This window comes from Macaca fascicularis, chromosome 4 (genome assembly GCF_037993035.2).
Source record: "Macaca fascicularis isolate 582-1 chromosome 4, T2T-MFA8v1.1".
Classification (NCBI taxonomy): Eukaryota; Metazoa; Chordata; class Mammalia; order Primates; family Cercopithecidae; genus Macaca; species Macaca fascicularis.
Genome location: NC_088378.1, coordinates 13549283 through 13565103, shown reverse-complemented (window position 1 = coordinate 13565103; position 15821 = coordinate 13549283). Strand labels below are relative to the sequence as shown.

General features: G+C 47.4%; 1 protein-coding gene across 6 annotated transcripts in view; it reads left to right on the top strand.

Annotated features, from left to right (window-relative positions):
- Positions 1-568: 568 nt before the first annotated feature.
- The window catches only part of ZBTB24 (zinc finger and BTB domain containing 24), an 18227-nt gene continuing 2974 nt past the window's right edge, over positions 569-15821 (top strand). Inside the window, exons 1-5 of one of the 6 annotated variants that reach the window (XR_012433348.1) lie at positions 569-742; positions 1745-2724; positions 7166-7333; positions 7843-7921; positions 8608-8691. Coding sequence is in view for 2 of the 6 variants with exons in the window: in XM_045391676.3 (XP_045247611.1) it covers positions 1773-2724; positions 7166-7333; positions 7838-7921; positions 8608-8691 (1288 nt within the window). In the remaining 4 variants the exon portion in view is untranslated. Of the gene's footprint in view, positions 743-1497; positions 1609-1744; positions 2725-7165; positions 7334-7837; positions 7922-8526; positions 8692-15821 lie in introns of those variants that run through there. The other 5 variants (XR_012433349.1, XR_012433347.1, XM_045391676.3 and 2 more) reach the window with 5 other exon arrangements.

The following is a 15821-nucleotide window of genomic DNA, read 5'->3' as shown; positions in this document are numbered from 1 at the left end:
TATACATTCAAGAACTTAACACCAGATTCAGTGTCGGAGAAAAGAGAAAATTGATTAAGGTATCGGCGTTGAGCTAACAGTTTAATACGATATAAAACTTCCCAAAGGGAGGGGTCACAACGCCTCTCCTGTCCATTGCCCCCAATCCACCGCAAAAGTCGCTCCTGTCTGGGCTCCACCGCAGTGCCACACGCAGGACCTCGGCCGCGCCCCGCCCAGGCCACTGTCCCTCTTCCGAAGCCGCGCCCCCGCCTCGCCCCTCCACGCCCTGCTCCGGCCCCGGCCCCCAAGCCCGGGGCGAGGCCCGGGGCCTGCCGTCTCGCCCCCCCGCCCCGCCGCCCCCCGGGACCCACGACCCCGGGCCTGCACTCTCGCCCCGCCTAACCCCTCCCCGCCCCTTCCACGCCCCAACCCTCGAACTGCCGCCGCGCCGCGCGCGCCCCGCCCCGCCCCGCCCCGCCCCGCCCCGCCCCGCCCCGCCGCTCTCGTGGCCCCCACCTCCAGGGGCGCCTCTGCGGGCCACGTGGTCCGGCGTCCGTGCGCAAGCGGCTCTTGCCGCCGCGCTTCCGGGTTGGCTGTGGCTGTGGCTGCGGCGGCAGCGCAGGGGCAGAAACCGGTGCGGCGCACAAGCCCCAGAGGCGGGCGGGGCGGAGTGGAGGGCCGGCGGGGCCCTGCGCGGGTCTCCCGCCAGGCCGCCGGGTGAGCTGGCAGCGACCCGGACCCCACCGGGTGCCCCTGAGAGGTAGGTCTACGGCACCGACTCCTCCCCCGCCGTCTGCTCCCCAGTCGGGCCCGCGGGGCCTGGGCGGGGAGGTGGGGGTCTTTCCACGCCTCCTCCCCCTGCTCGGGCCTCCGGGGGCTCCGCGCCGCGCCCAGTTTGTGTGGTGGCCCCACGCAGCTTACGTTATTAGTATTTTATTGCAGCTACCTCACATTCGCTTTGCACATGCACATTTCTTCACTCTTCACATTGGTTCCCACACACTAAATGGCTAATAATCTGGGAGATGGAGGCAGCTTCGATCTCCTTGAGATAGTTGTGCAACCATAGAAAGTTCGTGCTGTGGAGGATTTTGGAGATGGTTGATCCCATTCCTTCATTTTAGAGAAGATAGACCCCGAACCGTTCCATGAATACTGGAGAGTCACTCAGCTAGGTAATGTGCGGCAGGAGGCTGAGGGAGAGAGCTGCTTGAACCCGGGAGGCGGAGGTTGCAGTGAGCCGAGATTGCGCCACTGCACTCCAACCTGGGCGACAGAGTGAGACATCGTCTCAAAAAAAGAAAAGAAAAGAACCCCGAGCTAAGTTTTTTTGGTTTTTGTTTTTTGAGGTGGGTGGTCTTGTTCTGTCGCCTAGGCTGGAGTGCAGTGGCACGATCACGGCTCACTGCAGCCTCGAACTCCCAGGCTCAGGTGATGCTACTGCCTCAGCCTCCCGAGTAGCTGGGACCACAGGCGGGCACCCCCACGCCAGGCTAATTTTTGTATTTTTTGTGTAGATGGATTCTTGCTATGTTGCCCAGGCTGGTCTCAAGTGATCCACCCGCTTCGGCCTCCCAAAGTGCTGAGATTACAGGCCTGAGTCACTGTGCCCGAGCCCAGAGCTAAGTATGTAGACAGACAATTAAAAATGGTAATGGTAAAATTCAGTTAATGATGTGAAGTGAATAGGAAGTTCATGTGGGCTGGCATTAACCTTTTAGACAGTGCTTCCTCCTTTTTAAACCTTGTTTTCTTATTTCAGATTTAACCCTTCGTGGCTTCTGAAGAAAATGGCAGAAACATCGCCAGAGCCTTCTGGGCAGCTTGTTGTACACTCGGACGCTCACAGTGACACTGTCCTGGCCAGTTTTGAGGATCAGAGGAAGAAAGGCTTCCTCTGTGACATTACTTTAATCGTGGAGAATGTCCATTTCCGGGCCCACAAAGCCTTACTTGCTGCCAGTAGTGAATACTTCTCAATGATGTTCGCAGAAGAGGGGGAAATCGGCCAGTCCATTTATATGCTGGAAGGCATGGTTGCCGACACCTTTGGTATCCTGCTGGAATTTATCTACACAGGTTATCTCCATGCCAGTGAGAAAAGTACAGAACAAATCCTGGCTACTGCTCAGTTCTTAAAAGTCTATGACCTGGTAAAGGCTTACACAGACTTCCAAAATAATCATAGCTCCCCAAAGCCAACAACTTTGAACACTGCTGGTGCCCCAGTGGTTGTTATCTCTAATAAGAAAAACGATCCTCCAAAGCGGAAACGGGGAAGACCAAAAAAAGTCAATACATTGCAGGAGGAGAAGTCAGAACTGGCTGCAGAGGAAGAAATACAGTTAAGAGTGAACAATTCAGTTCAGAATAGACAAAACTTCGTGGTTAAAGGAGACAGTAGTGTACTGAATAAGCAGATTGCAGCGAAAGAAAAGGAAGAATCGGAGCCTACTTGTGAGCCAAGTAGAGAGGAGGAAATGCCAGTTGAAAAAGATGAGAACTATGATCCCAAGACCCAGGATGGCCCGGCAAGCCAGAGTCGGTACAGCAAGCGGAGGATTTGGAGATCCGTCAAACTTAAAGATTACAAACTTGTTGGGGATCAAGAGGACCGTGGTTCAGCCAAGAGGATCTGTGGAAGGAGAAAGCGCCCTGGAGGCCCTGAGGCCCGTTGTAAAGACTGTGGCAAGGTCTTTAAGTACAATCACTTTTTAGCAATCCACCAGAGGAGCCACACAGGTAATGATGCTTTCAAAGCTGATTGCAGTGTGTTTCAGAATTGGGAGTAGGGATGATAATAACAGCTTTCATTTACTATGCAACTTCTGTATGATGGGCATTGTAATAAAGCCTTTATACATGTTATTGCACTTAATTTTCTCCACAATCCTGCAAGGTAGGTAATATCCTCATTGTACATTGTATGATTAAAATCGTATTTACTCATATGTAAGAGAGGGTTGCTAAAGTGCATAGTTTACAGAGGAAGCAACCAAGTTCTGGGGAGCCTAAATAGCTTGCCAGAGTCGCCCATGAGTGACAGAGCTGGGATTGAACCCAGGTAGCCTGATTCAAGAACCCCTCTCATTTGTAGTTGTTGAATGAAGCCTTTAATGTCTGCTTATCAAAATCTAGCCCAGTGTACTCTGCTTTCTGATTCTTGAACATTCTTCATCTTGACCAAACCGTGCTTTTGTCCAAGTCTGTGTGGACCACTTTCTAACTCAGCTATCTGACTTTAAATACCTTCTTGTTTTTGGTCCCTCTAGCCCAGCGCTGACCAATGGGGACCCTTCTGTGATGATGGAAATGTTCCTACATCTGCGCTGCCCAATATGGTGGCCAGTAACCACATGTGGTTTTTGAGCACTGAACTGTGGCTAGCGTGACTGAGAAACTGAATTTTTAATTTTATTTTAATTCATTTAAATTTGAATAACCACATGTGGCTAGTGGCTACCATATTGGACACTACAGTCCTAGCGAGAAATCTCTTCCTTCTTTGAGCCCTTTCTGGTGCTTAAAACCCACTCTGCTTTGGGTCAGATTGTTGTTACCACTTGTACATCCCTCAACTTAATTGTAAGCTGAAGTATAGGGACTGGTGCTTAAGTCTTCTCCTGTGATCCAGCAGCATCTGGTGCTGTGGTTCTCAGCCTGCAAATTAGAATCACTTAGGGAGCTTCTAAAACTACCAGTGCCTAAGCCTCAACCCCAGAGCTTCTGATTAATCTGGAACCTTGGTGCTTTTAAAAGCTCCCTAAAGACTTTAGCTACTGATAGGTTGAAGACCTTGAATTCTGGTACTTTGAAAAAAGTAGATACTTGAGAAATATTTATTGAACTGTAATGGGTTATATATTGACTTTTTTTTTTGAGATGGATTCTCGCTCTGTCGCCCAGGCTAGGGTGCAGTGGCGCGATCTAGCTCACCACAACCTCCGCCTCCCGAGTTCAAGCCATTCTCCTGCCTCAGCCTCCTGAGTATCTGGGATTACAGGCACACGCCACCACACCCAGCTAATTTTTTGTATTTTTAGTAGAGATGGGGTTTCACCATGTTGGTCAGGCTGGTCTCGAACTCCTGACCTCATGATCTGCCTGCCTTGGCCTCCCAGAGTACTGGGATTACAGGCTTGCGCCACTGTGCCCAGCTGGCTGTTTTTATCAAAGATTTATATGGACGTAGTTTGGAGTTAAATCATTATGCAAGACTTAAGAAAAAGCATGTAGGATCGATCTTCCCTTATGTCCCCAGTACAGACAGTCCACGACTCATAGTGGTTCAATTTTTCAACTTTACAATGGTGTGAAAGCAGTACACATTCAACAGAAACTGTACTTTGAATTCTGAGTTTTGATCTTTTCCTGGTCTAGTAATATTCAGTATGATCCTCTCATGCCATGCTGGGCCACACAGTCACCTGGGTAAGTGACCAGTACTCTGCATTTGGGGCATTCATACAGTACTCTGTATTAAGTGCATTTTTTCTTATGATATTTTCAGTATGATGGGTTTGTTGAGATGTAGTCCTGTCATAATTCAGGCAGCACCTGTATTCTGAATTTTGCAGCCCATCACTTTAGTATGGATCTGTTTTCTTCCATCTGGGTAGATACCAGGTAGATTCATAAGGTTTGGAAACTGTCTTTCAGTTCCGGAAAATCTTGAGTTATTTCATAGATGATTTCCCCGCTGTGTTTCCTCTGTTCTAACTTTATTTTCTCTTATATTTTCCATCATTTTTGGCCCTTCCTTCTGGGGGATTTCCACTTTGTTTTTCAGCCCTTTGAGGTTTTCTGTTTCAACTCTTATTTTTTTTCCCCCTTTAGGAGCTTTTTGTTTTTTAAATGTTTTAATGTGAATGATCTTTTTTTTTTTTTTTTTTGAGACGGAGTCTCGCTCTGTCGCCCAGGCTGGAGTGCAGTGGCCAGATCTCAGCTCACTGCAAGCTCCGCCTCCCGGGTTCACGCCGTTCTCCTGCCTCAGCCTCCCGAGTAGCTGGGACTACAGGCGCCCGCCACCACGCCCGGCTAGTTTTTTGTTTTTTTAGTAGAGACGGGGTTTCACCGTGTTAGCCAGGATGGTCTCGATCTCCTGACCTCGTGATCCGCCCGTCTCGGCCTCCCAAAGTGCTGGGATCACAGGCCTGAGCCACCGCGCCCGGCCGTGAATGATCTTTTTATTTCACAATGTAATATCTTACTTCTGTGAGCATGTTAATGATAACAACATTTTCCTCACTGGAGGCAAGTTGCTTTTTTTTTTCCTTCTTGCTTGTTTATCTGTCACTACTACAAAAGGCTTTCCTTGAGTGCCTGGTGGTTGTTTAAAAATCATATTTAATCATATGTAAGAGTGGGTTGCTAAAAGCTACTGGCAATGCTGTGTGTGTGGCGAGAGCCTGTATTTTATTTATTTCTTACTCTGTTGCCCAGGCTGGAGTGCAATGGCGTGATCTCTGATCAGCGCAGCAACCTCTGCCTCCCGAGTTCGAGTGGTTCTCCTGCCTCAGCCTCCCAGGTAGCTGGGATTACAGGCAGCACCGCCGTGCCTGGCTAATTTTTTTGTACGAGAGAGCCTGTAAAACTGTGACCTTGTTCCCAGATCACACTGAGGGTCAGGCTGCTATTTCTCGTGGCCAGTGACGAGATGCAGATGAACTGGGGAGGATGAGAGGTTTCTTTCTGTAACCGGTTACAGGGAGAAGGCCTGGAAGTTACCGCCAGAGCAACTCAAAACTGCAGCTTTTCAGCGCTTATATACCTCCCGAGCTGTATGTCTACATGTAAGTGTGCGTTCCTCTAAAGACACAGGCGATTAACTTCCTTTAATCTATAACTAAGGTCTGCGTCCCAAAGACCTTCTTCTGGGGCCTCAGTAAGTTTACTTAATCGAAGTGGGTCTAGGTGCTGGGGTGATTACCCTTATCTTCCGCTAAATCAAGGAAGTTTGGGGAGTTCCTTCAGATCCCCAATAAAACTTGTTTAATCCTAAATGGGTCCCGTTAAGAATTCCTTTGTTATTTTGTCATGCTTTAAGGCCCAGGAGAAGCCTGGGCAAAACTCTTGGTAGGCTTTTGTTACATTCCAGCCTTCCTTTAAAGGCACTGGCTTTTAATATTTAACTTATCCACTCAGTCAGTACTGAAACAGTTGTTATGCAGGCCTGTCATAACCTCACTGGAGGTGGTGTGGCTGTGCCCCATGTCCTTGCTGGTGCCAGGTGCCAGGCTTCCACATCTTTGCTTTCTCACCTTGGACCATCACGTTCCAGTGGAAGACGCTTCTACTCTCCCACTTGGAGGCACTAGGCCTGGCTGCCCGCCTGTGGCTAGGGCAGGAGAGGGAAGAAGGAGTGGGGGAGTCTCATCATCCCAGATGGAAATGTTGACTTACTCTCCCTGTGGTAATTCCAACTCAACTGTGCCTAGAAACCCCTAATCCAGAGACCCCTTTTTCTTAACCTTCCTCAGAGAACACTCCATCCTCTTTTGGGGAGAGGGACAGTCTCCAGGCTGTGTAAAATGGAAGATTTGATCAGGGGTCTGAGTACCTTTGAAACAGACTTTCATTTACCCTCCCTCACCCCTGTTTCTAGAGATAGCAGGTGCCACCAATTCCTGAGCCTTTTGGAGATTGTGTCTTAAAAATTAGGTTGTATTGGGCTGGGTGTGGTAGCTCATGCCTATAATCCTAGCAATTAGGGAGGCAGAGGCAGGAAGATTGCTTGAGCCCAGGAGTTGGAGACCTGCCTGGGCAACATAGTGAGATCTCATCTCTAAAAAAAAATTAAAGTTACAATTAAAAAATCAGCTGGGTGTGGTGGTGGCACATACCTGTATCCCAGCTACTCAGGAGGCTGAGGTGGGAGAATCATTTGTTGCCAGGAGGCTGAGGCTATAGTGAGCTATGGTAATGCCACTGCACTCCAGCCTGGATGATAGAGTGAGACCCTGTTACCAAAACATACATATATATAGAGTTTATATTAGTGCTCCCCACGGCTGGCTTCAGATTCATCTGTTCCAGCTTCCAAAATTTTATTGCTGATGTCTCGTGTCCATTGTTGGCCTTTTGGATGTGTGCCTTCTAAGAAAAATCCTTTATGATTTTAATTGGGGAGAGACAAAAATGTGTGGATTCTTTCTTACGCCATGCTTCTGGGCTCTTCTTCCAGGGGAGCGACCTTTCAAATGTAATGAGTGTGGAAAAGGCTTTGCCCAGAAGCACTCGCTACAGGTCCACACCAGGATGCACACAGGCGAGCGACCGTACACCTGCACCGTGTGCAGCAAGGCTCTGACCACCAAGCACTCACTGCTGGAGCACATGAGCCTGCACTCAGGTAATGGGACTTGCCCAGAGGGCCAGCTGTCACCAGATTCCCATTCCCCAGGGTGGGCATTACCAACACCTAAACGGTGTTTTCTCAGCCCAGTATCATTTCCAACGTGGGGTTATTGAAAGACAGGAGTTTGCATCTGTCTGAGTGCAGTTTAGAGTTCTGCACTGATCCTTAAACTAGAGCTTATAAACTGGCTGCTGGGAGTTTGGTGTGCCAGCATGTTTTATGAAACTACAAAGTTTAGAATTATTTTACTTTGAACGCCTTTGGGGGAAACTTAAATTCTCCAGTTCTACCCCAGTCTCCACTACTCCCTATTGCCTTACATACCTTTGCACATTTATGTTTCTGTGGTAGATTGAAGGCTTCTGGGTTTGTAAACAGGTCACTTGTATCATTTGTAGAAAATGGGGACCTGGACCCACTGTAGTATTTACCTTATTAGTGAGCATTCCAGATCTTTATACTTTTTTGCAAGTTTTAGTGTTTTGGTTTTTTTGGCAGGACAGAAGTCTTTTACCTGTGATCAATGTGGAAAATATTTCAGCCAGAACAGACAACTAAAGAGCCATTACCGAGTTCATACAGGTACGGTAAAGTGAGAACATTTAGATTGGGGGGAGAGAAATGCAAATAAAAATTGTTTCTGAAATGTTAGGTTCGTATTGTAGGTGATAAATGGGTATTTAGGGAAAAGTGCCTTGAGAGTCTAAATTACATGTTTTTATGTTATTGTCTGCCACCATGTGAATTATGTTTTATTTGTATACTACAGTTTTGATGCCACACACAGAAACCCTACAGAATTGGCATCTTTCAGAAGTGCCACTTGCCCAAGGGAGCTTCAGTGAATGGTTGTTAGTGGTGCCTAGGCACAGACATCATCACCCCGCGGCTGTCAGCCCAGGCTTTCTCTCCCCTGGTTCTACCTGTTGTCCTTCTTTCTGTTGTCCTTTCTCCTGCCAACTGATAAGAAATGAATGTGGGTTGCAAGTGTCATTGGAGGTCATTTGTGGCCTCAGTCACACCAATACTTTGAGGAGAAAAGGAGAGACTACATTTAGAATTGGAAGGATCCTATCTCTTTCGGAGGAGGCAGTGAGTTGAGGTGCTTAGGAAAATATTAACTGTTACCAAATTAATGAAAAAATTTTCGTTGTTAAAGTACTATATTTAAAGTGATTATTTTTCAGGGAAGTGCTTTAACACAAATCACTGAAGAAAGTGCAGGGAGAGCATATATGCACTGACACTTTTTTTATTGTTGCGACAAGGACACTCATTACCGGAATGCAAAGACTGCCATCGCAAATTCATGGATGTGTCTCAGCTGAAGAAACATCTGCGAACACACACAGGTAAAACTCCACCTCGTCTGTTCCCCCGGTACACGGGAGGTTTTCAGGAGAGTGAAGAATGAAGTACTTTCTGTGAGTGCCCTGCCCAGCCTGTGTTTGGAAACGTTTATTATAAATTGGATGGGAGTTGTGGAAGAAGATAAGTTAAACGTTGAAGGCAGAATGTTGTCAGCACTGTCTTTGGGGAAATCACATCTCTTGTAGATGAGCAAAACGGAGATCACTCACTGAGCGCTATTCCTATGTCACAATTCATTTAATACCACAGAATAGTGAGACTGAGTCTGCTTCTGTGCTTCACTCTTAATTTACTTCAGCATTGAAGATGATATCAAGACTTTTTTTTTTTTTTAGATAAGGGCTCACACTGTCATCCAGGCTAGAGTGCAGTGGCATGATCACAGCTTACCACAGCCTCGACCTCCTGGGCTGAGGTGATCCTCCCACCTCAGCCTTCTGAGTAGATGGGACCACAGGTGCACACCACCACACCTACCTAATTTTTTACTTTTTAGTTTTTTGTAGAGATGGATCCCACTATGTTGCCCAGACTGGTCTTGAGCTCCTGAGCTCAAGCAATCCTCCTGTCTGAGCCTCCCAAAATGCTGAGATGATAAGCATGAGCCACCATGCCCAGCAAGATAATTTTTTTTTTTTTTTGAGACAGTCTTGCTCTGTTGCCAGGCTGGAGTGCAGTGGCGCCATCTTGGGTCACTGCAACCTCCGCCTCCCGGGTTCAAGTGATTCTCCTGCCTCAGCCTCCCTAGTACCTGGGACTATAGGTGCGCGCCACCACGCCCAGCTGATTTTTTTTTGTATTTTTAGTAGAGACGGGGTTTCACCATGTTGGCCAGGATGGTCTCGATCTCTTGACCTTGTGATCCGCCCGCCTTGGTCTCCCAGAGTGCTGGGATTACAGGCGTGAGCCACCACGCCCGCCCCAAGATAATTTTTTTAGAAAAGATAGCCAAATGTAACAGACACAAATGTAGCATAGACACTGAGAATTTTTCCACTTTCTCCCCTAAAACCAACACTTAAGCTTAAGCAGCACCGCCTCCAGAAAAATCAGTTTCAGAGATGACGAGGAGGCAGCATTGATTAGGGCAGGTCAGTTTTTTTATGTAAGATCAGAAAATTGGATCTTTTATACCTTTTGGCAAAGAACATATGTTAAAAATAAGTCTATCAGATTTTCTAAGAAAAACTTGCCATTACAGGTTATTTAATAATTCTGTTGTCTACTGGAATTATCTAAGTAGCAAATTGATTTATGGTGCTTTGGACTTTTTTTTTTTTTTTTTTTTAGAGTCACTGTCTCACTCTCTTGCCCAGGCTGTAGTGCAATGGTGCGATCTCAGCTCACTGTAACCTCTGCCTGCCGGGTTCAAGCAATTCTCCTGCCTCAGCCTCCCAAGTAGCTGGGACTACAGATGTGCACCACCACGTTTAACTAATTTTTGTTTTTTTTAGTATAGACAGGGTTTTGGCATGTTGGCCAGGCTGGTCTCACCCGAACTCCTGGCCTCCAGTGATCCACCCTCCCAGCCTCCCAAAGCGCTGGGATTACAGACGTGAGCCACTGTGCCTGGCCTGGACGTTGTTATTTAAATACAAGTTTTTCTTCTTAAATTCAATAAACACTTCATAGGATATGGATTTTAACACATTTACTGAGCACTTACTGGGAACTAGACACTGTTTTAGGCTTTGAGGATACAGCAGTGAATGAGATGGACAGGCCCCTGCCTTAAGGGGCCGACATTCAATAGGGAAGACAGAGTACAAACAAGTGTATAACACATTAGGTGTTGTGAGTGCATTGAGTAATAAAATGCAAGGTAAGGGGGCAAAGTGTGGGAAGGAGAGCTGCCCTTTCATGTGCAGACTGGTTTGGGAAGGTCTCACAGATGAGGTGGCGTCTTGGATGGAGATGAGAATGCAGTGGGGGAGTGAGCCAGCCAGCCATTGAGGATGCCCAGGAGAGAGCATTCTAGGCAGGGGGAGCCCTGGGCACAGGGCCCTTGGGCAGGAATGTTTTTGCCATGCTGGAGACATGCCGGGAGGAGCACCGAGGCGACCCGAGAGCTGGGAGTAGGAAGTCCTAGTGTAGGTGGATGTTCTCAGTTTAGCTGCATGCTTTTTAACCACCTGGGGAGGTTTTAAAAAAGCCTTGTCCCAACCTCCAAGATTCTGACTGACTTCACCTGGGTGGAGCCTGGGACTTGGTGTTTTTCAAAGTACCCCTCAACAATTGTAGAGTACACTCGGGCTGAAGTACTTTGAAGACCACAATAAAGACTGGATTTTATTCTGAGGGAGGTGGCTTTACTGAGATAAGTGACGTGGCATGCCTTAGGGTTATAATAGGGTCACTCTAGCCGCCCTGTGGGGGGCGGGGGGCGAGGCCAGGGTGGAGGCAGAGAGACCCATTAGGAGGCTGTGCGGTAGTTGGGCTTGGAACAGCACGGTAGCAGCAGAGGTGGTGTCAAGTGGTCCAGTTCTGGATGTATTCCAAGGAAGAATCCATGTGATTTGCTCCTGATTGGATGTGGGAGTTGAAAGAGGAGGCAAAAGCCACTGGAAGGAGGAAAAACTGGGGAAGACTAAGAAGAACAGATCAGGAGTTACACGGTGGACTGGCTGGTGTCTATTTGACATCCATGTGCAGGTGTGGGGTAGATCATTAGATTTCCAGGTCTGGAGAGTTCAGGGAAGAGATGCAGCCAGAGCTCTGGATTTCCACATGTACACATGTGCCTGCAAATAGTATGTGGTGCTGTGCTGAGCTCCCTAGGGAGACAGCGATGGTGGAGGATAGTGGAGCTGGCTTGGTCATGCTGAGCAGTGCCAGAGGAGACACTTCCCCTTGGTTTTGTTGTCTGAGTGTAAGGGGGAGTGAGGTTTCTGGTCTTTGTGAGCAGCAGTAGGACTTGAAGTGGGGATGAAAAGGAACAGAAGACCTCCCCACTGTAATTCCAGCAAACTCTTCTCAGCCTGTCAACTTTGAGAAGCAGAACAGAAAGTGGAAGATGTGTGATGAGTTAAAAAGGAGATAGATGGGCCTCTGTAAAGTGGTTTGCATGACTTAGAAATATGAAAATAAATTGAACCTGTCAAAAAATTGGGGCTCTTCAACAACAGCTATGACCCATCTGTTCCTACATCAGTGTGGGGAATCTGCTTCAATGTTGGTGAAGGGCATTGGTGTGCCATTTCCCTGCTCCCTGGGCATTGAGCGCAGCCAGGGTGAGAAGTGCCAGTCCTGCCCTCAGGGCCATGCTCAGTTGGAAACCAAGACTTCATCTCAGAGATGAACCGTCATTCATCTCTTAGATGTTTAGGCACACACTGTCTCTGGGTTAGATGTCCTGCACCAAGCACTGGAGAAGTCAAGGGCAAATTAGAGATGTTCTCTTTCCTGGGAGAGCATCCCCAGTGAGGGGAGATGGACACATTTTGACTAGAGGCAGAGTATCAGGCAGATAAGCAGTACATGCCGGATCACCACATCTCAGGCCCTCCTGCTCACATCTTGTCCTCGTAGCTGGCGCTGGTCAGGTTTACAGGGACCCAGTCAAGCCAAGTGAGTTCACAAGACTGATAAACCAGAGAATATGTCAACTCAACAAAGGGATTACACCTTTCTGGATTACACCACAGCACCTCCTTCCTCACATTAGTGTACCCGAAAGCCAAGTTAGTGATCAGAAGATTGCATGGTGAGCTGGGATCAAGTCAAGGGAATTAGCCCAGGCCACAGAGAAGCCTGGTGAGTGACCTCTGACCCCACAGCACAGTCCCACCCCGCCAGTGTCCCTGTTCCTGGATGGTGTTCCGTAAACACTGATTCTGCTCTGAGGGCTCCTACTCACAGGTAGATGGCCCTGCCTGGGAACACATGATAAAGTTCAGTAAGTCACAGTTCTATTCACAGCCTCATTGTGACTTGAAGTTGAAGCTTCCCAAATCTCCTCAACTGTGTGTTGAGACCATCCATTAATGTTGAGACCTGGGGGTCTTCCCATATTCCTGAGACCTGGGGGCTCCTCACCATAACATACCCTTACAGAGTCTACATGCCATCTATTATGAAACAGTATGGCGTGGTCAGAGCCAAAGCAGAGATGTGACCACAGGACGGGAAACGGCGAAGACCACATAAGAATGCCAAGTACACAGGTGTTGAACCATGCTATCCACAGTTATGGACGTGTGTCCCTTTTTTGCCAAGATTGTCAAGTACTTGAGGAAATGCACATCTTTATTTATTGTTGGTGGGAATATAATTTGGGAACCCTCTGGAAGGAAGTTTTGCAATCCTTACCAAAACATAAACCACACAATTGTGAAAAGATGTTTGCCTAAGGATATTCATCATAAGCAGCATTGTTTATAACTTAACAAGCTTAACAGCCACCTAAATGTCCCCGGAGGGGATTAGGTAGGTAAATTTGGGGCAGTATACACAATGGTACACAGCACAGGCTTTTAAAATGGCGGTGTGGCTTTACTGATGTGACAAATGACATGCACTGGATGACCTCACAGAGTAAGACCGCAAATAAACAGATTTGTCTGTAAAGATATTCGCCATTGTTAACTGGTTATCTCAAGAGATGAGAATAATGGGGAAGTTTTAATATTCTTTGTATTTTGAATATTTGGTTCTTTTACAATGAACACAGTAATTTTTAAAGAAAAACAAAGCTGTGGTCCACAGTGGGAGGCAGGATGCTGAGGGGTCTAGACAGAGGGAACTGGACTGCCAGGTGAACGTGACAGCTGAGGGAATGGCAGGTGTCACTGTGATTGTTGTGCCTGGCTGGGCAGGGGCTGGGTGGTGTTGTCATTAACCAAGAGAGTTATTCTGGGTTTCAGCAGGTGGGGGTGGGAAATCCAGCTGTGATGCCAATAAGCAGTGAGTCATCAATACTGTCTGGAGTGGGGTCCAGGATTTAAGTCATTGGGGAAGTGTAGGGCTGGGATCGGTGAAGTAACTGCTGAGAAGAGGGTCTGGAAGTACACCCTGGAGCTGTTTCAGTACTTCTGTTGACGTCACCCTGTGTGGGACCTTTCGTCACACTCCTGTCTCTGCCTTTTCCTTTAATCACTATTGTCTGATCCTCTTGTAACACACGTCTTTCCGGCCCATGCCGCAGGCCCTGTCCTAGTACCTTATCCTTCTTCTCCGTCTGCCTCCTGCCACCTCCTGGTCCAGGCCTTGTGCATAGCCTCTTAGAGGTCCTCCTGCCTCCAGCCCACCCTCCTCAGCATTCACAGGTGTATTTTCTTAGTACTTTCAGCATGTCATTCTGCTAAAAACTTCCAGAGGCTCCACAGGTCCCCTGCCCGGAATTCATAGCTCCTGGTGCCTTGGCCTCCTGGCTCCTGAGAGGGATCCTTGTCGCTCCTGGTGCACACCGTGTGGTCATTTCTGACACCAGCTTCTGCTCATACTATTTAGACTAGTACCCTGGCCCAGGCTTCTTTCCAGTCTAGCCAGATCCTGCCCACCCCGTCCAGCACCCTGTCTGCACTCAGTATTGTTGATGCCACTTGTTTTAATGTTCAGTGAAACACAGCCCTATGTTACTTAATTAGTTCGTGCATCTCCTCAAGTAGATTAGAAAAGTTTCTTTTCTGTTTCTTAGCTGTGTACTTTATTGATGATCTATCAGTGTTTGAGAACTAAACAAATTTTAAGGAATGGGCATCTCCGTTGAAGGTGGTAGAACTGTACACGGGGGAACAGATCAGAAACCACTAAGTGGGAAGGCCCCTGCAGATTCACCTGGGTAGGGGCGTTTGCCTTCCGACTGTCCTGCTCACTCCCTCAAAGAGCTTCCACCGCAGGATGTTGCTCCTGCAAAGAATTTCCATTATTTTAAACACCCTCAAAAAACATTTGCCATCAGACTGACTTTCTGAAATATAAACTCAGCTGGAGCTAAATGGCATAGTTAACGATGTTATGGATGATTGTTGTCGTTCTGTCTCTTAAAAACCTGAAAACTGCAACAAGAATTTTACACTCACAAGCACACAGCAGGTACTCAGTCTTTGAATCTGGAGAGGGAGAAAACCAACCAAGATCAGAGAAGGCCCGCTCTGATGTAGAAAGCTATAGACAGGTTATGGCAGTGGCCCGGTTTTAATCTTTGGAGTGGTAAGAGTTCATGATGCAAAGATGCAGATTCGTGCAAGTTGTTACCGCTGTCCTCTGCCTCGATGGAGCGTGGAGAAATGTCTTGCCTGAATTTTCAGATGCTGTGAAAGGGAACATCACTGACCATCTTCCATTTCAAATTGTACTTATCCTATGCTGTTCTCCTGTTCTCCAGTTAAGTGTATTTTGCTGCTTGCTTTTTTTCTTTTTTTTTCTTTTTTTCCAATTTAGTTTTCTTGCCTGCATTAGGATTACTTAATTTTGTTTCTGGGGAACATGAATGGTCTGTCATTGTATGGTCAGCATGCAAACACACTGAATAAGTACTTGCTGGTGTTAGTGAAGCCTGGTGGGTTCTGGAGCAGTTATAGCATCTCAGGTGTGCCACTGCCATGAAATTCATTCAGCAGGGGTTTCTGAAACGGCATGCCAGGCCAGAGTCTTGGCATTGGGGTACTAGGAGCGGACGTACCACAAGTTATCTTAAAAAGGGAGAAATGGATAATAAATAACTTATACATTATATGAGGCAGTAGTAGCATTGTGGAAAAACTAAATTGGAGACTTGGACTAAAGAGTGTGTGGCAAGGTTTGTAGTGCTCTCGGTGGTGATGGAGCCTCACTGATAAAATAACATGTGAACAGAGACTTGAAGGAGATAAGGAGAGTGACCCATGCTGGGAGAGACACCCTGAGATGAGATCAGGGAAGTTTGGGGTGAGGAGTAGGGTTTTCAGGATACAGATCTATGATCGCTTGTAGGCCAAGAACTTTGGATTTTATCTTGGGGTGGGAAATCATCAGAACATTTGCAGCCCAAGCATAAAACAACCTGACTGCATCAAGGCTCACTCTGGTGGCCACATTGATAGTTTATGGCAGGGAAGCAAGAGCAGAAACGGAGACCCCATAGGAGGCAAGAGATGGTGGTGGTGTGGACCAGAGAGTAGCAGTGGAGTCA